The sequence below is a fragment of the Sapajus apella genome, unplaced genomic scaffold (genome assembly GCF_009761245.1).
Source record: "Sapajus apella isolate SASKATOON/1434 unplaced genomic scaffold, GSC_monkey_1.0 scaffold24, whole genome shotgun sequence".
Lineage (NCBI taxonomy): Eukaryota > Metazoa > Chordata > Mammalia > Primates > Cebidae > Sapajus > Sapajus apella.
Window position 1 is genome coordinate 9137774 of NW_022436964.1, and position 22220 is coordinate 9159993.

A 22220-nucleotide genomic window follows, 5' to 3' on the forward strand; every position below is an offset into this window, starting at 1 on the left:
GAGGGAGAGAGCTCTAAAACTGAACAGGATAGAAACAAATTAAGCTAACTACATATTAAATTAATGATATAATCATAGAGAAAAAAATTTAATTAAGCAACTTTAGAACCGAAGAGTCCGACTCTACTGCCTGAGGGAATATATATTCTAAGGACAAAGAGAAATCTTAAATTGTACTTAAGTCTGTGGGTGATAGCAGTGGTGGTTTCATAATTCCAACAGTATTTTGCATGTACTGTAGTAAATTTATGGATATGGTTCATAACTATTACTCTCACTGTGACAGAAAGGGAAAAGGAAGAACCTGTGGTATGGAATTGCATTTGGGGGTACCTCTATAACCTCCAGATATATCTTCTTAGCTCTGTCTGCTGAAAAAGGACATTAGAATGAATGACACCCTTTTAAACACCATTCCTAAACATAAGAAACCACCTAGTAGAGAAATGGCTATTGTAGGTGTGGAGCAGGGAAGATACAAGGTGAACATTCTGTTGTGCCATAAAGGAAGAAGTACTGAAGCATTGATGGGAACTTCTTGAAAGAACACAGGAGTTAACTTGAGAGGTCTCCTATTCATCAAACTAGGGCCAATTTCAGAAACAAAAAAGAAAGCCAGTGATGTCAGTAATGAATCATTACAGTTGAACAGAATCCATGAGTTTGTAATGACATTTTTAAAATACAGCAGAGTAAAGAAGGGATTCCAGAATTAGAAAAACCAACACCTTGCAAGCGCTGGTGTATTTATTTAGGTTGGAGTCATCAATAAATGCAAAAATCTTGGGGGAAAATTGACAGAGAATAGGATATGCACATGCTTCAAAATGTCATCCCTCAGATATCCTGTTAATTACAAAGACAAACAATATCTTTACAATAGAGAAATCTAGCAGATATCTCGATCCACCAAGTGAACAAAGTTAACATCACCAAAAAAATGGAACTTCTGACGTTATACCAGCTGACATGCAGCCCTGAAAAGGATGCAGCGTGACCCTAGGTAGTTTTTGTGCGAAAAATATTCAACCCCTTATCTACTGAAAAAGAAAGAAAAACAAAAACCAAATAATAATAATAACAATAATAATAAAACATCAAATACATCCAAAGTAAGATTTGTTTTACAAACCATGAGCCTGGCCTCATCAAAATCATCAACATGAAAGACCACTTCCTATCCTCCCCAATTTCCCACTCCTCCAGTAAGGGAGAGAAGCTCTTCTAGATTAATAGTTAAAAAAGATAGCACAAGCTGGATTCAGTGTTTCATGCCTATAATTCCAGTACTTTGAGAGGCCAAGACAGGAGGATCACTTTAGGCTGGGGGTGTTGAGACCAGCCTGCAGAACATGAAACCCTGCTCTACAAAAAAATAAAAATAAAAAATTAGCCAGTGGTGGTGCCGCACACCTGCAGTTCTAGCTATTCCAGAGGACTGCTTGAGCACAGCAATTTTTTACTGCAGTGAGCTGTGTTCACACCACTGCATTCCAGCCTGGGTGACAGAGTGAGACCTTGTCTCGAAAATAAATAAATAAATAAATAAATAGAGAAAGACGGAATAAATAATGGCAAAGTATAACCCTGGGTTCTAGAATCAAAAGGGATAGATCTATAAAAAAAATTGTGATAACCGAATATGAACAATAATTTTGATAAAATCACCAATAATTTTCTTAGAAGTGGTACTTTGGTTATATAGGAGAATGCTGTTCTTAGGAGTTGCATTCTGCAATATTTTGGACTGTGTTTTCACAATGTCTGGAACTTGCTTTCAGAGTTCAGAAGAAACATTCTGTGTGTGTATGAAGAGACAAAAATGAATACTAACTTTTGGTAAATCCAGGTGAATAAAGGTGTCAATATGTGTTCATTATACTACTCTTTCAACTTGTTTGTAGATTTCAAATTTATTAAAACAAACTATTGAAAGGTAAAAACCATCACAGACACAATTTTATTTTTATTTCTTTGAGACAGGGTTTTGCTCTGTTGCCCAGGCTAGATTGCAGATGCACAATCACAGCTCACTGAAACCTCATCTTCCCGGGCTCAAGCGATCCTCCCACCTCAGCCTGAGAGCTAGCTCTTCTTGAAAGAAGTCTGGTGAGGGCTTTTCCTCAAGAGCTGCCTTTATGATTGAACACACGTGATAAGGTTTCCTGTCCATGCCACAAGATTTCTACTGGGGTGGGATGACCTCCTTTCCCTAGCCTTGCAGTCCTCTCTAGACTCTTGCTATGTCTTAAGCTACTCTTCCACTAAATCACTTTGTCCCAAAGGCATTTAACAAGGTACTCAAGGCTCAGTGGTCAGAAAGCAAGAACAGACCACAGAAAGAGGTGAGGAGAGATGGAAAGGAAAGTGTGTACCTGTGAGAATTTTTCTCGGCATACCAAGGCAAAGGCTGTCACTTTTTTCCTATTAGACTTGATCTGAGGACTCCTGACAGCTATTTTGCCACGATGTGCAGGTGGCTTGTTTGAGAATCCAGCAATGGGAGAGATCAGGGCTATACTGAGTGACAGAAAGAATTGAGTTTCTGGAGCCCTGCTTCACCTCTGAGATCAAGTGAGGCATGCCAGAGTTCAAGAAGCCAGTAAATTCCCTCCTTCTTTAACTTTTTCCGTGCTCTGAGTTTGGGTTGAATTTTCTGATCACTTACAACCTAATCTCAATGGACACAATGTTTTGCTGTAAAAATGTACCCTCTGGACAAACTGAAAAACAGGTTAGGAAAGGAAATACTGTCTACTTGTACCTCTTCTGCCAATTCACACAGCATATCAGGATAATAAAGTCTATGAGAATTCCTGCAGTAAATAAATCTTACGTTTGTTCATATCAGTATGACTTGCTTTTGGAGATGCCTATTAAGAATCTTTAGAAGTGGTATTCCAAGGGAGGCAATTTTTGCGGTAATTGTGTGAAATTTGTTCATTTGCATGCAAGGAAATCCTCCCCTGTATCACATAATTTTGACGTATGACACATGTCTATTCTCACATTAGGAATTTGAGGCCTGTGTCGTCAAACTAAAGATTCTCACAAGATTGAAATGCTTGAGCATATTTGCAAGGGTCTCACAGTACTTCATGCATGCCTGCACTATACTATTAGATATTACATAAAGTTAGCTATTTCCCAGTTTGACTATGACCTGCTAGTGAGCAGGGTATACAACCTTTTCATACTTGTTATCCCCAGCAGGTTGAATTACACCTGATATACAGGAGGGATTCAATAAACGTTGCTGAATGAATAAAATCATTACCAATTTACTTTTCTTCTGTGGGAATTACAGTTCTTCTTTCTCTCTTTCATTTTCCCTTCTGTTACACATTAAATTAATGCCTTTATTGAGCAGCTGGTAGGGAACTCCTAGTTCTTAGTCCTGGGAGGATAGAACAAATTCAATGCCCATTAGTGTGTACAACTAGTTTAAATGATTTGTTCACTGCACATTCCCTTTCACTTGTTCAGAATGAATTAGGTTTGATTATTATGGATCTCTAATCTTTCATTTTCTTGGACAAAATTCTACAATTAGAAATGTTTCCAGTCCTGCTTTACCTCATCTTTCAGACTAATAAAGAATGGCAAGTTTACCACACTCCTTTCTAAAACACGTTAGAGGAAACAATTATATGCTATTGTGCATAGGCCTAGTAGAGTTAATGTCATCTCTTTGAGATAGAATACTTATTTCCAGGGCATCAGGTTGCTGGAACAGATGGTTTTGCTACCTTCCACTTACTACTGCCTATGCAAGCTACAGTAATGCATATCTTTTTAATATTTTCTAACTTTTCAATGACAGCAGAGAGAGCATAAACTAAACTATTTTGGCCAAAAAAAAAAAAAAAAAAAGCTATGATGGTACAACACACTTGAAATCATGTAATATATAACAAAGATTTTTTCTGAAGGACTGAAGATAGCTGATCTTGAGAAGATTCTGGGCAGCATGAGAGTCATTTCAAAATATTTGCAGAAAGAGAAATATTCCAAGTAATTTTGAAGAAATAACTTGACCACATGACATGTGTGGGATACATTTTTAAAGACAATAAGAACTATGCATTGAAGATCTGTTTCTACCAATAAATATTAAAACAAACAAACAAACAAAAGAACTATGTATAATTTAAGTGATTGGCAGCTATCACAGTGCTGATGTTACACCTGTCATTCTGAGAGCGTGTTGGATACAGCATGAGATAAAATCAAAGAGGAATTATGTTGGTGGCACTGAGAACAGAATTTTCCATGTGGGAAAAAGATGCAGATGTAAAATTGGTGAGAGTAAAACTGAATTGATTTTAAATTGAAAATATCCATATAAACTCATGGGATACTTTATATGTTAAAAAAAAATGCTCAACTCTGTGCACTGAAAACTCCTAAATATTAATCCAACAGCAATGAGAATCACAATATTCATACTGTGGTCTCTAAATATGAGTTTCAAAAAAAAACAACAAAGGGTCTCAGAGAGAAGGTTGACTTCAGGCCTGGAACACAAAATATACAAGCTAATAATGGAAGCGTTTATTATGCCAGAAAAAGAATATACTGGGTTCACATTAAAGGACCTAGAAGTCAACTTGAATAGGCTTTCTCTAGCCAAAAATGGGGCAATTTAAGCAAGAACAGGTTTACAACTTCGGTGAAATAAAACACATCAAATATGTTTAAGTTCATGAATTTGTAATGAAACTAGGAAAACACCTCATTGGTGCCCGTTAGTGAATGCTAGGAAAATAACCCTGATAAATAAAATGAAAGAACTGAGGATTAATATTGCCCTTCCTATGGAAAATGTATCTCACTGTAAAAATAATTGATGAGAAGTTTCTCTTTAAAGAAGTATTCTAGCCAGTTAATGAAGAAGAAATCATAGAATATCATTATCTGGTAAACCTTAGCGAACACTTATAAAGATCTAGGTGATGGTGGTTGCTAATATCACAGGAAGAGACACGCAGACATTTTGCACCTACAGATGGAAACACACACTATCACCTGGGAAGCAGACTTCCCTCACCTTCTCAAAATAAAATTAAACTTGTATTTGAGCCTTTTGCTCTGCCTGCCTACTAATTTATTGATATCAGGGATAGAACTTGCAAAATAACCCCATGAGATTGCAGCCAGCAGAATCCAGATAACATAAAGCCTGAAATAACTTAGATTCTTCAACCCAAAATTTTCAAAGGAGAAAAAAAATGGATAGGAATCTGTAAAATGAAGAAGTTTTAAGAGACATATCATCAATCACAATATATAAGCCTTATTTGGAGCCTGACTTAAACAAATGACAAAAAAAAAATTTAAGACAGTAAGGGAAATTTGAAAACTGGCTGGATATTTGATAATATAAAGAAATTAATTTTTATGTGACAGTAACATGGTTTAATGAAAAGTAGTTCCTATCCTATCTTAAAGAGATACATACTAGGCTATTCAGTGATGAATGAGGTGTGCTATTTGTTTTAAGGTAATTCGAGTAAAGGGGGCGATAAATGAAAGAATATTGGCCTTGAGTTGATAATTACTGAAGTTTGTAATAGAGATTTGGATGTTCATTATATATGAGTCTCCTGACTTTTGCTTTAAATTTTCTAAAAGATTTCTATAATGTTTACAGTGAAAGCGTGTCAACCAGATTAAATATGTGATCCCCAACCTGGAATTTAGACCAAGTGACGTAAGTTTCTGATAAAGTACAAGGAAGTGTTTTTGAGTAGAATCACCCATTACAGAAAGAGCCATCTGAGTAGAGTCTATGTCTAGTTATTGAAAACATACTTGATTGGTATTGAGCATGAGCTGAGGGCTTGAAATAAGTTACAATTTAGAACCATTCTAATTTAGTGGTCTGTGAGCTTTTTTTAAATCCTCTTAAAGACCACCTGATTCAAAGTAAGCACTAATTGCAAAAACATGCACAGTGTTTGTTTTTGTGTGCTTGTGTAAATGTGCGAATGTTAAGTGCAAGGGCTTGGGACACAGGGTAATGAAAGAAAAGTCAGAATTAGGATTTAAAACATTTCAGCAGAACAGGAATGAGCTAAGAAAAAAATTTATGTGGACCTGCTATGCTTAACTTACTGAGAATACTGCTGAATTTCTTTGAGTTCTCTAAAGGATAAAAATGATTTCTCTATCACTAGGTAACAAACCCAAAGACCAAGTTTTAAAGGCACTAATTTAACTAAGTTTCAGGAAACCATGCAACGAAACCATCAGAAGAACACAGTTCTGTGCTACCTGAGCATAGTTTCTGTTACTTTGCTTCAGACACACTAATTTTGTATGTCTGGATCAGAACTTCTATACCAGCAGGCTTTTTATAAGGGTCAAATTCAACATACCAGGACACTAAAAGAGAAAAGAAGTAGAACAAAAGCTAGACTTCTTCCAAACAGTCGTTTAAGATTATTCTGTAACTCTGTACCAAATGTGTGAATAGGCACCATTCAGACAAACTGACTGACATTTTTTAGCATAAACAAAGAAATTAGGTTTCTCATCAGATTTTTCCTTTTTTTTGAGACAGAGTTTCACTCATGTTACCCAGGCTGGAGTGCAATGGCACGATCTCGGCTCACCGCAACCTCCGCGTCCTGGGTTCAGGCAATTCTCCTGCCTCAGCCTCCTGAGTAATTGGGATTACAGGCACGCACCACCATGCCCAGCCAAGATTTTTCCTTTTTAATCACGGAAAGAATAAGTGGTGAATGCATTTTTGACTGTCCACATCATCTACCATAATACGTCTGCATTCTGAACCTGATTTCAATTCTGACCTACGCAATTAAGCAATCAAATCCTGTTTCAGGAATTAATAGTTTTCTTCTGTATGTCTCACTAATTTCACTTCACTTTCTGTGGAGCAGCTCTTTTGGCTTGAATCATCTGCATTTTGGACTATCCACCACTGTCTACAATCCCAACCTTAGGCTGAGGCAGCCTACCAAGGATTTCCTTACATTGGAGAAATTGGAAAAAATCATACTGAGGTGCATGTGTATTCTATTTGATGATGGCTAATGCTTTCTCTCCAAGCAATTTAGGTATTTTTCTTCTTTCCAATTCTTTTCATCACTGGATTGCTAAAAATCATTCCTTTTACTTCATTAATTTCCTGGCCAAGTTCACTGCCAACCAAAATTAAGAAAAAGAAGCATTCCAGATGCCTCTGTCTCAGATAATTTTAGAACTTGAATCTCAACACAGGACATCTGAAGGCACAATCACCTTTTAGAAATAGCCAAACTCAGTTCTGTCAATTTGTAAAATGAGGAAATCTAAATGACCGGCTCTCTCATCTCTTTAGATCCACAGACATTTACTGAGCATTTACTAAAAGAACCCTTGTTATTGGCAGAGAGATAGGTTACAGTAAGCCAGAAAAATGTGCCTTGATCACTAGAACTAATCTCAATACTGAGTGAAAAGTAAATGAGCAATGAGGCATCAGAGCAGCTGTTTGATAAAAGAACTTGAATCAACATGTTCAGGAAGACAACCGCAGATTAAGACAGGTCAACGGTCAAACCTATCTGCTCTCAAACAGAGAATGAGTTACTAATTAAAGAAAAATCCTAGCTAAGATTTTGATTTAAAAAAAAAACCTTTGTTTCTGTTAACAGACCCACCATAATGGTAGAGAGGGGCCCAGAGGGCAAGACTACCCACATATTTTTTACTCTTTGAAAGCAAAGCTGAGAAGATAAATTACCAGTATGAAATAAGTTCTATCTTGTGCAAGGAAATTCTTAAAAGGTTGTAATAATATGCACTGGCAGGAATAGATGTTATCAAAATGATTTTCCTAAGTGGATCATTAATTATTGGCCTCTTCTGAAAGCAGTTTGACTAGGTTAATTTAACATTCTTAATATAACCACTTCCATCACAACCATCATGTGGGACAATGAAATCACAGTTATCATAATTATCATAACTTAATTAGCAAGTATTAATTATAGTTCTGCTATGAACCCTCAGTAGGCCAGTATCAACTGATTAGGCAAAAGAATAAAAATTATCCAAACCCCTACCCATAAAATGGTCCCCTTAAGCCTCATTAAAGAAGGCAACATGGTCAACTCATTTACTATTTTATCCTTGGCATCAGGAATATTGTAGGTTCTTGGAAAAATTAAATCTTTAACAAATATAAATTAATGAATGAATATATACATTAATAAAAGTCTTCTTCATAGAAACTTTGATTCAGTTGGGATTCCCCAAGCTGTAGAACAGATACAGACCACGCCTGAGATACAAGTTTGATTTTTCTTGGAATTATTAATTATGAACATTTTTATTTTGTGTTGCTGATTTAATGAACACAAAGTTTTGTTTTTTAAAAGGAGGTGCTATTACTCCAGCTCAGCCATTCACATGTTTGGCTCCCTAAACAGCCTTGGGCCAGTATTTGAAAGTCTTACAGGTCTAACTCATCAAGAAAATGGTAAATTTTCAAAATGCCATAGTAGAAAGAGGTTTTCACAAACTACCACAGAAAATTATGATTACTACCCATAATGAAATAACAGGTAGAAAACAAATGAAGAAATATGAAATATTACTGACTTTTTCTTCCTAGTGAAGTCATCATCATTGGGAAGAGAACAAGATCGAAGAGGTGTGTGTGTGTGTGTGTGTGTGTGTGTGTGTGTGTGTGTGTGAATCCCGTTAAAAGTATTATCAACATTTGCAGCTATTAACAGATAGGACCTTCGTCTAGCCCACAGACCTAAGTTAAAGAAACAGTCCCCTGTGACTAGAGGCCAAGCAGGACAGTTGCAAATGCACCAGATATGAGGACCAAATTACAAGAATACCTCAGGAACACAACTGCCAATTCGAGATATCAGAGAAAGCACTCCCAGATAAAATCACCAACACATAACTTCTTCTAAAACATACCAAAAAAAATCATAAAACACCCATTTCTTCTTTTACTAGCATTTACTGAAGTTAATGTAAACTAGAAATGTAGTACAGTATAAACATCAGCACAAATAATGTTTTACTTATTCATGCTTTATTAATCCATTCATTTATTCAACACATTTATAGAGGCCTATTATATGTCAGGAACTATGTGAGGGATTAAGGATTCCGTGATGATTTTTATGGTTTCTTCCTCCATGTAACGTATTTAATGAGAAGGGTAGTTTATCACATGATCAAACAGAGAGATGGGAAATTAAAATTGCCTTAAATGCACAAAAAGGGGTGTGCATGGTGATACAGCAAATTCAGTGGGTGACCTGGCTACTTAAGATTACGGCAGCTGGGTGCGGTGGCTCAAGCCTGTAATCCCAGCACTTTGGGAGGCTGAGGCGGGTGGATCACGAGGTCAAGAGATCGAGACCAACCTGGTCAACATGGTGAAACCCCGTCTCTACTAAAAATACAAAAAAATTAGCTGGGCATGGTGGTGCGTGCCTGTAATCCCAGCTACTCAGGAGGCTGAGGCAGGAGAATTGCCTGAACCCAGGAGGCGGAGGTTGCGGTGAGCCGAGATCGCGCCATTGCACTCCAGCCTGGGTAACATGAGTGAAACTCCGTCTCAAAAAAAAAAAAAAAAAAAAAAAAAGATTACGGCGATCTCAAGGAAGCATTGGAATTAACCCAGCAGAGGGGCATGGAACAAGCATCGAGGCAAAGAGAGAGCATGTGTAAAGGATCTGTGAAGGAAAGGAATTTGGTATGTTCTATGAAGAAAAACAAGGCTTATGGGCTGAGAGCAGAAAGCGAAGTAGGAAGTACTGCAAGATGTTTGGAGAGGTGAGCAGAGAACAAATCATCTGAGGCCTTAAAGGCAATGGTACAGATTTGGGTTTTTATTCTTAAAATAGGGGGAAGTCTTTCCAGAAGTGTTAAGCAAAGGGAAGTGACTAAATGGGGAGGTGTTTTCTTTGGGTTGGTTTGGGGTTTTAATAGTCACTCTGGCTAGTATATGAAGACAAACTAGAAGAGTTCAAAAGTAGAAACTGGGAGGTGAGGCCAGGCACGGTGGCTCATGCCTGTAATCCCAGCACTTTCGGAGGCCAAGGCAGGCAGATCACAAGGTCAGGAGATAGAGGCCATTCTGGCTAACACGGTGAAACCCCGTCTCTACTAAAAATGTGAAATATTTGCCAGGTGTGGTGGCACATGCCTGTAGACCTAGCTACTTGGGAGGCTGAAGCAGGAAAATCATTTGAACTCGGGAGGCACAGGTTGCTGTGAGCCGAGATTGTGCCACTGCACTCCAGCCTGGGCGACAGTGTGAGACTCCATCTCAAAAAAAAAGAAAAAAATGAAGTACGGTAGGTAGAAAGGAAGGAAAGAAAGAAAGAAAAAGAAAAAACGGGAGTTGGATAACTAGCTGTTGTAGTAGTCTAGTTGAGAGAGAATGATGGCTTAGACTAAAAGGTCATCGGAGGTGGGGGGGAAAGATGGCAACTGAGTCAAGAGGTAAAAAACAGCTTTGACTTTGTGGTGGATTGGCTTTAAGGGTAGAGTCAAGGATGACATCCAGGTTTCTATCTAATCACTAAGAGCAGGAACAGTGGAAGCTGGTAAATATGTGGGGGTAAGATCATGAATTTGGTTTCAAAAAATGCAGAGCAGTTAACATAGCAGGCCTGAGACTGGTGCCCTTTGAAAGTCCTGTGTGCAAGGTTGGACTGGTTGGCATCTGGGAATTTGGGTTTCGGGAGAGTTCCCTCCATTGCCTGATTAAAATTGCTCACTGAACCTAAACTGTTTATACAAACGATATGGCTTATTGTGAACACCTGCTTTTCTTCTGTGAATGTGGAATTTTGGTATATGGTAGGCAAGGATGCCTATGAGACCATCTCCCAATAACACCCCTGGGCACTGAGCCTCTAGTGTGCTTTCTTGGTAGACAACATTTCACATGTGTGGTCACAATTCAGGGCTAGAGAAGCTGAATGCTTTCTGTGTGATCTACTGAAGTAAGCCTCTTGGAAGCCTGATCCTGGTTTCCTCCAGACTTTGCCCCTTTTCTTTCTGCTGATTGTGATTTGTATCCTTTTCAGGAAATAAATCATAGCCATGAGTATGACTACATGATGAGTCATGTAAGTCCTCCTAGTGACCTGCCAAATTTGCAGGTGGTCTTGGGATCTCCAAAAGAAGGTACACACTGAGTTTGAATTAGTAATGTCATGAAAGCACCGTATACATCTCATAGGGCATGAGATCAAGACATGGACCCATTGACGGTATGTGATCACTCTAGGCTCAATATTCAGTACAACTCACCATGTGGAACTAGATGTTCAAGCAGAAATGATCTTAAGAAAGTATCTAGTACAGATTCCTCAGTTTTTCAAATGACCTAAGCTTGAGAGAGGTAAAATAACCTTTCTAGAGACAGAGCTAGTACCAGTACAGCAAAACCACATCTCAACTCCCACTAGTTCCTACCACTTCCTTATTTACTGCCTAGCTGGCATCTGTCCTTTCTCAGGAGGTCCCCTGCTTGCATCAGAATGTGCCACATGGTTGCAGATTTCTACCATGTTGCATTTTCAATTAAAACAGCTAAATGGGGTGTCTTAAAAGGACGATTTCCAAGCTGCCAGGACACTAATGCCACAAACTCCATCAGATTTTATGAGTCAAATGACAGTATAAATCATTAGAAAAATGTGTGCCAACCGCAGACAGTGATGTCTCAAACTCTTGGAGTACTGAACACCATCCAGTTGGCTGAGAAAAAAACCATGGGGCTTTAAAATCATTTTTTGCAATTATCATCCTAGCTAGTTCATAGTTTTTGGCAGATATGCCCCACATGCATAACCAAACTCAGCTAATTTTCACTCTGCTGATCAACAAATATGAATTAGTTTCCTCCTCGGAAAAACCACCCAGAGAGTGTTCATGACATGAAATCTGAGGTAGTGCATCAAAAATGAATACATTTGTTACAGTCTGCCTTTAATGCATATTAAATAGGCCACCCAATATTCATCACAAAAAAGTTCTACTGTGCTAACTAGGACGATGAGTCAAGAGTACCAGTCATATGAATTACTAGAGTCTGGGAGTCAAATAGAAACACTTGGAGTCCTTCTGTGAGGCAGAAAAAAAATTGTGTGTGTGCGCTTAAAGTTATTTACTATGGGCTTCTCCAAAAATCATTATTGGCCAACAGTTAAACTTGAAATACCACACAATGCGATGTCGATTTCCTTAAGCAATGAAATATTGACATAACTAAAGGAATAAAAGATCTTTTCTATTAAACTCACATTTTCAGTCAAGTCTCATTTCTAAGTTGTCATCTTGGGACTATGCAATAGTCCAACTGTTGAATTCCGTGTATGAATGTGTGTTTTATGTTGATTGCAAAAAACATACATCTATTATAAATTGCATAAGCCCTCCTACAAAGAGAAGCCTCCCACCAACAAGGGAGAACCCCCACAATATTATTTCAAATTTAGCCCAAGTGATGGCTCTGTAGAGGATGAAGAGATGCTCCTAAAATACAGATCACAAGGGACTTCAATTATATAGGTGATGCTCCATTCCTTAGCTTGGGGGTGGGTGGACAGGCATTTCAATATTTATTTATTTATGTTTTTAGAGATGGGGCCTTGCTTTGTCTCCCAGGTGAGAGTATGATGGTGCAATCACAGCTCACTGCAGCCTCGACCTTGTGGACTCAAGTGATCCTCCTGCCTCAGCCTCCCAAGTAGCAGGAACTACAGGTACCTGCCACCATGCCTAGCTAATTTTTTTTTATTATTTTACTTTTATTTTTTATTTTTAGAGAGGGGATCTTGCTATGTTGCCTAGGCTACCTTGAACAACTTAAATATTTTGTAATTTTAAAAATATTTAACTCCGGCAGGGCATGGTGACTCACGCCTATAATCCCGGCACTTTGGAAGGCCAAAGAGGTGGATCACAAGGTCAGGAGCTCAAGACCAGCCTGATCAAGATGCTGAGACCCCCTGTCTCTACTAAAAATACAAAAAAAAAAAAAATAGCTGGGTGCGGTGGTGGGCACCTGTAATCTCAGCTACTAAGGAAGCTGAGGCAGGGAATTGCTTGAACGTCGGAGGCAGAGATCGCAGTGAGCCAACTGGGAGGCGGAGATTGCAATGAGCCTAGATTGTGCCACTGCACTCCAGTCTAGGTGACAGAGCAAGACTCTGGCTCAAAAAAAATAATAATAATTTAACTCCCTGAACATTCTCAATTGGTAGTCCCAGATTCTTGGGGAAGAATCTCACTTCACCTTGGTGTCTCTAGAGTCAAACTGAATTTTCTTTAGTTGTGAAAAAATGGCTCATTGTATCAGGTGGGTACTTTCAAACCAATTCTATTACACTGAGTTCCCAAAGATGTGCCCAAATCCTCATGACCTTTCCTATCAGATATCCTTTGTCTCTGGAGCAGCTTGAAAGAATACATAAGCCAAGGGTATTTTCAATCAGTGAAGGCAAAGTGAAAATACCTTCTCATATTAAAGCTGCCAGCCTTCCAAATAGAAAATTGTGTCAGGAGGAGAAAGGTATAAGATTAAGAAAAAGTTAAATTGACCAAGTGTGCTTTAAAATGCTTCATAAGTTTAAAAGCCTTTCTTTCCCTTTCTGATAATCGGGAGGCTGTGCTCACATAACCTTGAGTTTAAATGCAGTAGAGCAGTGGCGTCTCAAGGGGGTTTTGAGAACTTAGCATCAACATCAATTGAAAACTTGCTAGAAATACAAATTCCCAGATTCTGTGCCAGGGGTAGGAGGGTAAGCAAAAATCTGGTTTTAAGAAGACCTCCAGGTGATTCTAAGGCCTGTTCCTTTAAGAACCATGATGTAGAATTGTTACAAATAAGTGACTTCGTTTGAACACCAGGGTGGGTCCCTGGTAAATGGTGTGACTTTGGGCAAGTTACTTAACTTACGCTTTCATTTCCTCAACTATAAAATGAAGATAATAACTGGGGTTATTAACTCACTGGAACACTGGTGATAAGATAATACGCATCAAAGTTTGGTAAAATGCTTGACACACACCAAGCATTCTCTACTATGGAAATGACACAGGTTTGCTTTTATTACAGTTTGCTCATCCATGTATTCAATCAGAATTTATTGAGCATTTACCCCATACTACACGTTACAATCACCTGGGGAGTTCTGATGAAATCCCACTGCCTGAGCCCCCCACCACACCAAAACCTAAAGTGGGGCCCAAGTTTGGATTTGTTTAACAGCTCTGCAGGAGATTCTAATGGAAGATGCAAATCTGCAAGCAAAAACTGCAGCTCAATGTCTGGGGAGTAGATGCTAGATGTATGCACATGATACCAGAGAAACTTTTAGCAGGGAGTCGCTTGCCCAGCAAGTTTTCTTTGATGCTTATATATTCCTTGCCTGCTTCATTAATCTTAGGAGGCACAAATCATGTTTTTCTAAACTGTCAGTGCCTAACACCATGTCTAACAAATAGATGCAGAAGTTTGTCAATGCAACAAGAAGTGAGCTGTATTTCTAGGATTAATCCTATTAACTCCTAGAAATCTCAGCACAGTATGTCAGGACAGAACAGTAACTATACAGCTATCATCTCCATAACAAACTCTCGTAAATGCACTTTTTCCTGAATATATTGCCCAAGCCTCAAGGCTAGACATAATGATTTCACACACTGGTTTCCAAAGGGAGTAGCCACATGGGAAAAACTTTTAAATTAATTAAAAGAGACACTCAGGCACACTTCATGACATTTTTTGATCTCCATTCTCCTGTGATAAATACTGAATGATAGAAATGGGCCCAGGCTAACAAGCTGGAGGCAGGACCCTATGGAGGTTAGAGACACTGCAGCAGCTCCAGGGCTTAGAAAAGGAAGAAGGAAACCAGCACCCTACCTTGGCTGTGTCAGTGATGTGTTGCCAAACAATACTCCAAAGAATGCCCATTGGATATGGGCTCTCACCCTTCTTTGACTCATTTAAACAAAAGGTAAAAAAGGACTACCATGTATTACAATTAAGAAGTCAGAGAATAATAACAATTACGACTGACTGGGGGTTTTCCGGTGTCAGGCACTGTACTAAAGCCTTCTAAGTAAAAATTTCAGGTAATTGTGGTAGCCAGCCTCCAAGACGGCTCCCAACGCTCCTTACCAGCTAGTACGCCAGCTTTATGGATTCTCTATTACACTGAATCAACATTGACTCATGTGGCCAACAGAAAACCACAGATACAAGAGTCTGTGATTTCTGAGGTTAGATGTCATAACAGATATAAAGGTCTGTAACTTCTGAGGTTAGATGTCATAACAGATATAAGGGTTTGTGACTTCTGAGGTTAGATGTCATCACCACTTACTTCCAATATGACCTCTTGGATCACCTGCCTGGAAAGCCAGCACCAAGTCAAGTGGATACTCACACAACCCTGTGGCGAGGCCCACATACAGAGCCTTGTGACTGGGCCACCTTGAAGTCTAGCTTCCTGCTCTCACCAAGCCTTTGGGTCTTCCATTTCAAGCCACAGACATCCCAGAACAGAGGAAATCCATTATTCCTGGGCCCTTTCTGAATTCCTGACCCTCAGAATCTATAATTGTTTGTTTCATTTGAGACGGGGTCTCATTCTGTCACACAGGCTGGAGCACAGTGGCACAATCATGGCTCACTACAATCTCTGCCTCCCAGGCTCAAGCCATCTTCCTACCTCGGCCTCCCAAGTAGCTGGGACCACAGGAGCATGCCACCATGTTGGCTAATTTTTTTTGTATTTTTGATACAGATGGCGTTTCCTCATGTTGCCCAGGCTGGGAGATAATTGTTTTAAAAACTAAGTTGTGTAGTGTTTTTTTATGCAGCAAAACACCACTCATACCTAAGAGCTAGATACTTTTATATTTCAGTTGAGGAGAGTTTGACCGATTCAATCATGGAGATACTAAGTGAAGCAATGGGGTTGGGCAACCAGTTTGCAGATCTAAGGTCCTGCCCTCATTCTGTCCCAACAGAGAAGAATAAGGTATGGAATCTGTTTCCCACTCTTTTTATTAAGAGAAAGTAATCATTTAATAGGAATCTGTGAAGATACTTTGTTCAACCTGCAGGGGACCCCCATTCTGCCATGTATTTCAGTCATTTCTCTCTGGATAGATAACAGGCTTCCTCACAGCACTCCTAAATAGCACACAGGTGGAGATAGCATGTTGTGCTGATCCCATGGACTCTGCATCAACCTGCCCGTATTAGCATCTCCACCACTTTTAGGCTTGGTGATCTTGGACAAGTTAACTAAATTTCGCAAGCCTCACAGATTTCTCACTTTAATACTAGGGCCGATTTTAACACATGCATTTGTTCTACTGCACCAGAAAAACACTCATGGTCAGGCACGGTGGCTCACATATGTAATCCCAACACTTTGGGAAGCCAAGGTGGGGGGATTGTTTGAGCCCAAGAGTTCAAGACCAGCCTAAGCAATACAGTGAGAACTTACCTCTACAAAAAGTTTAAAAATTAGCCAAGCATGGTGGCATGCACCTGTGGTCCTAGCTGCTTAGGAGTCTGAGGTGGGAGGATCACTTGAGCCCAGGAGGTCAAGAGCAGCCTGGGCAACATGGTGAACACCTTTTCTACAAAAACTACAAAAATTAACCAAGCATGGTGGTATGCACCTATAGTCCCAGCTATTTGGGAGGCAGAAATGCAAGGACTGCTTGAGCCCAGGAGGTCAAGGCTGCAGTGAGCCGAGATCTCATTATTGTACTCCAGACTGATAGAGTGAGACTCTGTCCCAGAAAAAAAAAAGGAAAAATATTAATAAAGTACTTAGCACATTGCCTGGCACATAGTGAATGTTCAATAAATGTTACCCATTTGTAATATTATCAAGTATGTGTTGAAAAATGCCCATCATGTTAAATGGTCAATCAAAAGCTCTTCTCTTAGTCTTTCCTCATGTCAGAAAGACATGAAATAAGAGCAGTTCTTCAGAATGACAAGGTCTTACTATGCAGGCACTGAAACCTTCAGCTGCCAGGCAAGCCAAGTGGCTAAAGCCTTGGCCACGGCTCCTGCTAGAGTCCAGCCTGCCCTGCTGGGGTGATGAGAGGATCGGGGAAAGCTGCCACATCATTCCACTGTCCAGTGGATCATGCACAGACAGCAATTTGGCTCTCTCCTACGAGAACAAGCAAAGAGGATCTCTCTCATCCTGGTGGTATTAACAGCGGTGTAGAGGCAGATTTGCTTCCTCCTATCTCTTAATCCCATCACATCCTTATCATTTTGTCAGTGCAGACAAAGCTCCTTAGCTCTAGCCAGTGTTCACTCCATTGCCTTCCTTCGGGGGTCACTCTCTGCGGGTCTTGGGGCTAATAAGCTGCCATGAGTCTTACTGTTCCCTCAGGGGATTAGATTCCCACCTTCCCTTGAACTTAGCTTTATGACTCCTCCCTTTTTTCCCCTTAAACATGAGAAGGATTTCTGTGTAAAATTCTGTTTGGGGGTCTGAAATATTTCATAACCTTTCATTTCTGGGTAAGACCAAGAAAAGGAAAATTAAGAGAAATACCAGCCACATTCGCCCATCTCAAAATAAGCACAAATTCCTAGAGTTACAAGGTGGTGGGTTAGGTTTCTGGGGAGATGTAAAAAGGAATCAAGATGCAAAGCTTGCCCTCAAGTGACACCCCCAAGTCCAATGGGGAAGATTAAAAAACAATATTAATAACTACAGTACATATAAAGTGCCATGATGGATGCCATGAGCAGCAGGGAGAGGGTCCAGGAGACCAGAGGAGGGAAAATGACAAAAGCTAGGAACACAGGGAAGGCCTTCCAGAGCAGTCAGCGTCAGGTGTGGGCCCTGAGGACAGGCGATCCTGACCCTAGGAGGTAAGGAAGGGCAGGGAACGTACTACAGGTGGAAGGCATGGGAGGCAGGGAGCCAGGAAAGCATAAGGCAGCTATGGGAATGCTACAGATTTGTGTTCTTCCTACAGTTTAGAGACATTTTGTAAAGAAGCAGGAACAGGAATACAAAAATTAAGGTAGTATAGTAGATAATATGCTGGCAAAGATTAGCAATAAAAACTTTCAAGAAAGAATAAAGGGTAATTTGCACATTATAGAGCAAATCAGTGACATGTGGATTTCATGACTAAGAGTAAGTAACATATTCAAATTCATTTCTCAGTGATCATGAACCTAAAATCCCTAAGAGATTAGTGATGTATGTTTTCAAGGGAGGCCATGCCAAGTGAACTGGTGGATTACTCTTCCCAACATGTTAAGTAAGTTTCCTTCACTGAAAAAGCTTTTGCTTGAACCATGAGCTACCAAATTGAACACTTTCCAACTATTTGTTTTCCTGGTCTACTTTTACAAAGTTTTACCTAAAGTGAGAGGACACACACTACAATGACGTAAGTCTGGCGTCTGTTACTTACCAGCAGAGTCACTTCATTGATATTCAAGAACCAGTATGTATTAGCCAGACTGATTTCAAAGTAGAGTAAGTGTGTATCAGAGGTGAACATTATTATCGATAGGTCTGTGGGTGTGTGTGCCTTTGCATGTTTTTCTATCCTCTGGCCCAAACTTAGAAAGCTACTGCACAAAGTAAGCTCTCAAACAGAATTTCTGTGAATCGAACTTCCCTTCTTTTTCTCCTTATTATAACAAACAAGCTAAATTAAAAAGAAAATCCAGACAGCATCATAGGCCATTAACCAATCTCAAATGGTGGGTATTGAAATAGGAAATCATCTCTGGTCAGCATTTCTGTGTCTTCCCAAGTCCAACAGATTCTCTGCATACAACACAAAACTGGAAGACGTGGCCCTGTGCCAGGCTTCCTTAGCAGGCTTACCATATACCACATGCTTGGCCACTTGGGATCATTGAAATAGGTAGACTGGGCACGACTGAAGTCATAATCCCTCTTTGTCCGCTTTTTAACCACTTGCTGTTGGATCCATTCCACCTGCCAAGAAGGATATTTGGTGAGTATCCACGTTCCATCAGGGTTAGCACAACATAAATGACAGTCTGAGGCATTTCCCATCTTAAGTCAATGCTATTTAAGTCACAGGTTTCACTGTGGCAACTAAAATCTCTAAGTGCTCAGAGATTCCTTAGAAACCCAGGGGTTTTTTATTTGTTTAACGTAAGTAGATGTTTTAGTTTTTTATATATAGATTATTTATATCTCTCAACAATAAGCTAACCTTTTAGCTTTCTCAAAAATCCTATTTTACTTCCAATTCACTACAAATTAGTAATGTTAATTTTTAGGGTAATTTTTCATCTTTACTTTATACTAAGGGCTAGCCAACTTTTTCTATAGAGGTTCAAATGATAAACATTTTAGGCTTTGCAGGTCACATGATCTCTGATGCAATCACTCATTCTGCCATTACAGCACCATAGATGATACATAAATGAATGGGTGTGACTACGTTCCAATAAAACTTTATATACAAAACCAGGCTGGGTTTTGTTCCACATGCCACAGTTTATAATTCCTGACTTAGAGTATGCAACAATTTTTTAAAACATTCTGGGATCAAAATGCTCCAGGATCGCAAATTTTTTAAAATGGCTTGCTACAACACAGTGTGGTAGAAAAGCACTGTTTGGAGACTTGGAAAAACCAAAGGCCTATCCTATCCCTGGCACAAAACTGGAGAAGACACTCAATTTCCTGAGCCATAGGCTCCCTAACAGCTCTAAAATTCAAACATGCTAGATTTGAGAAAAGTCTTAACATTTGGTTATAAGTTTGTTTACACAAAGTAACCAGAAACCTTAAGTCTAATGCAGAATTTATAACCTAGTGGTAAGGGTATGTATGGGAACACTTTCTTTAAAACAGATTATCCTTACGGCAACACAAAAATACGCATGTTCCAGTTTTAGTGGGATGTCTCACATGCAGAATCAGTGTTGGTGACATTCTTCAATTTGTTTCTAAATACTCCTTTGACAGCTAACTTAGTGATAATGCTCTGAAATGTTTTGTTCCACCATTTATCCCTCCTCTCTACAAAGGAATCAAAAAATGAGTGAGGAGGAAAGGAACTTTGTGGTCCACTGCTGGAATTCCATATCCAGCCAGTAAAGATTTTAAAACCTCTTTCACCTACTCAGTTAAAAGATTACTGAAGAATAGATCCTAAGGCATCCTTCTTAATCAAAGTAGGGCAGCAAGGATGGGCATGCATGTACATTTTTTATTTCCAGGAAATATTTTAACCTCTTCATTTCAAAAAAAATCTAAGGAATGAGGTTCATTCCCTCATTTATTCATTAAACAAACATTAAGTGCTAGGTACTGTGGTAGAAATATAAAGATGAGTAAGAATTAAGAATTACTTCAAAGTAAGAACTTTTGAAGGACTTACGCTTTATTAAGGAAATGTAACAAGTATTCCACAATTCTCCACTTCATAAAAATAACGTTATATCCATAAATGACATCTGACACAGGCCCTATCATTGTATTACTCAGACTATTTATATTACTGTCTATAAGTCTTATCCCAATAAAGTTAACTAGTTCATATTTGCATGTTTGATAAAAGAATACTGCTTAGACAACTCTTTTCAAAACTAATCCTCTATTGGCAGTGGCCTTTCCTAACGAAGCATTCATAAACTCCACACTGCAAACCTGTATGTGTGCATAAACCAGAAAGTATCACGTCTTCCCCAGTGTGGACTCAATAAAGAGACTCCTAGACATCAGGACAGTCTGTCCTGGGGTAGGAGTGAATAGCTGTTCCTTAGAAAGACTCTATAAATATTCACTTCTCCCTGTGCACACATTCAAATAGACAAATGAAATAAGTATGTGAGAAAACCAAATGACAGCCGTTTTCCTAGATGAACTATAGGTACTAAAATAGAACAAAATATCTTATCCAACAGTATCCCTTCTATAATTTTACCAAACAAAATGCTTAGTTACAGGACTTGGTGGCTAGAAGGTGACACAGCAACTTGGCAGCTAGGTTTGACTACAAGTCACTCTGTCTGATCACAGGGCTGCAATACTCAAGAAAAGTTCAGTGGGTTTTTTTTTAGTGTCAAATACCATGTATTTTGCCTTGGTGCCTTACGGGTATGAATATATAGCCCTGTATTTTTTGGAAAGTGGGAAAAGCACCTCTTGGATCGGAAGGTTTCTATGACTGGAAAGACCATATTTATATTTTTAAGCTATTATCCATATGTCTATCCTTGAGCTCTTTAAGGAAAAAGCCAGAGGTAATGCATTATACAGACTTTATTTCTTGCCAAGAAGCCTCATGCAAAGAAAAGACACTTTAACATTCATTTTCATAAAACTATGGTCAGCCCAGGAGAAGGGAATTATTGTGTGTCTTGCCTCACTGGCTTAACTTTTGAAAGTTCTATTTCCAATGCATTAAGGAACTACAGTTAATCCAGTGCCTAAAAGCTATAAGCCCTTTCAAATCGTCAGTTTATCCTTCGTTAATTTAAACATACATATGCTACATGGTTTCAGGGACACTCTCTCCCTCTACCCACAGTGCTCTCTTCTCTTGGACCACCAAGTAAACATTGTGCCTTTGCTGCTTAAGAACCTTCGTCTGAAAATATCGTCCCTCATAGGATCCAAAACACATTAATTGACAATTATGGGAAGCCTGCCCTCAGAATCTCCGCTGAACTTGTATCTCATTATTTTGGAATTTACCAGCTTTCTGATACTACACATGGGGAAAGCAACAGGAGGAAAAAAAATGTGATCATATGAATATAAATTATATAAGTTATTACATAAATGTAAATGGAAACAAATTATATTGTTGCATTAAAAATGCATCCTGCAGTGACAGGAAATCAGCCCTTTAGATATTAAAAAGTATTACGCTAATAATTAAAACATATACTAGTACCAAATGTCTACGGACATACCAATGAAATAGCATGGAAAGTCAAGAAATTGCCCCAAAACATGTAAGAATAGAGTATATGATAATGGTATTATCCGAAACCAGTAGAGGAAAAACAAATTGCTTCATAAATGTTTTAGAACATGTTGGTTGGAACAACAACCAACTGGAAAAAATAAAGCTGAAGCCATTTCTCATGTCTTAGATCAGAATCAATTTCAAATCAATCAAATATTTAAATGCAAAGGTACTATAAGAAATACGAGAGATGT

The 22220-nt window shown here is 38.9% G+C and overlaps 1 protein-coding gene across 7 annotated transcripts in view; it reads right to left on the reverse strand.

Annotated features, from left to right (window-relative positions):
• Positions 1 to 22220, reverse strand: part of PCSK5 (proprotein convertase subtilisin/kexin type 5) — a 463699-nt gene that overhangs the window by 350150 nt on the left and 91329 nt on the right. For all 7 annotated transcript variants that reach the window (XR_004272619.1, XR_004272620.1, XM_032290888.1 and 4 more), the window contains exon 3: positions 18897 to 19010. Coding sequence is in view for 5 of the 7 variants with exons in the window: in XM_032290888.1 (XP_032146779.1) it covers positions 18897 to 19010 (114 nt within the window). In the remaining 2 variants the exon portion in view is untranslated. The remainder of the gene's footprint in view (positions 1 to 18896; positions 19011 to 22220) is intronic.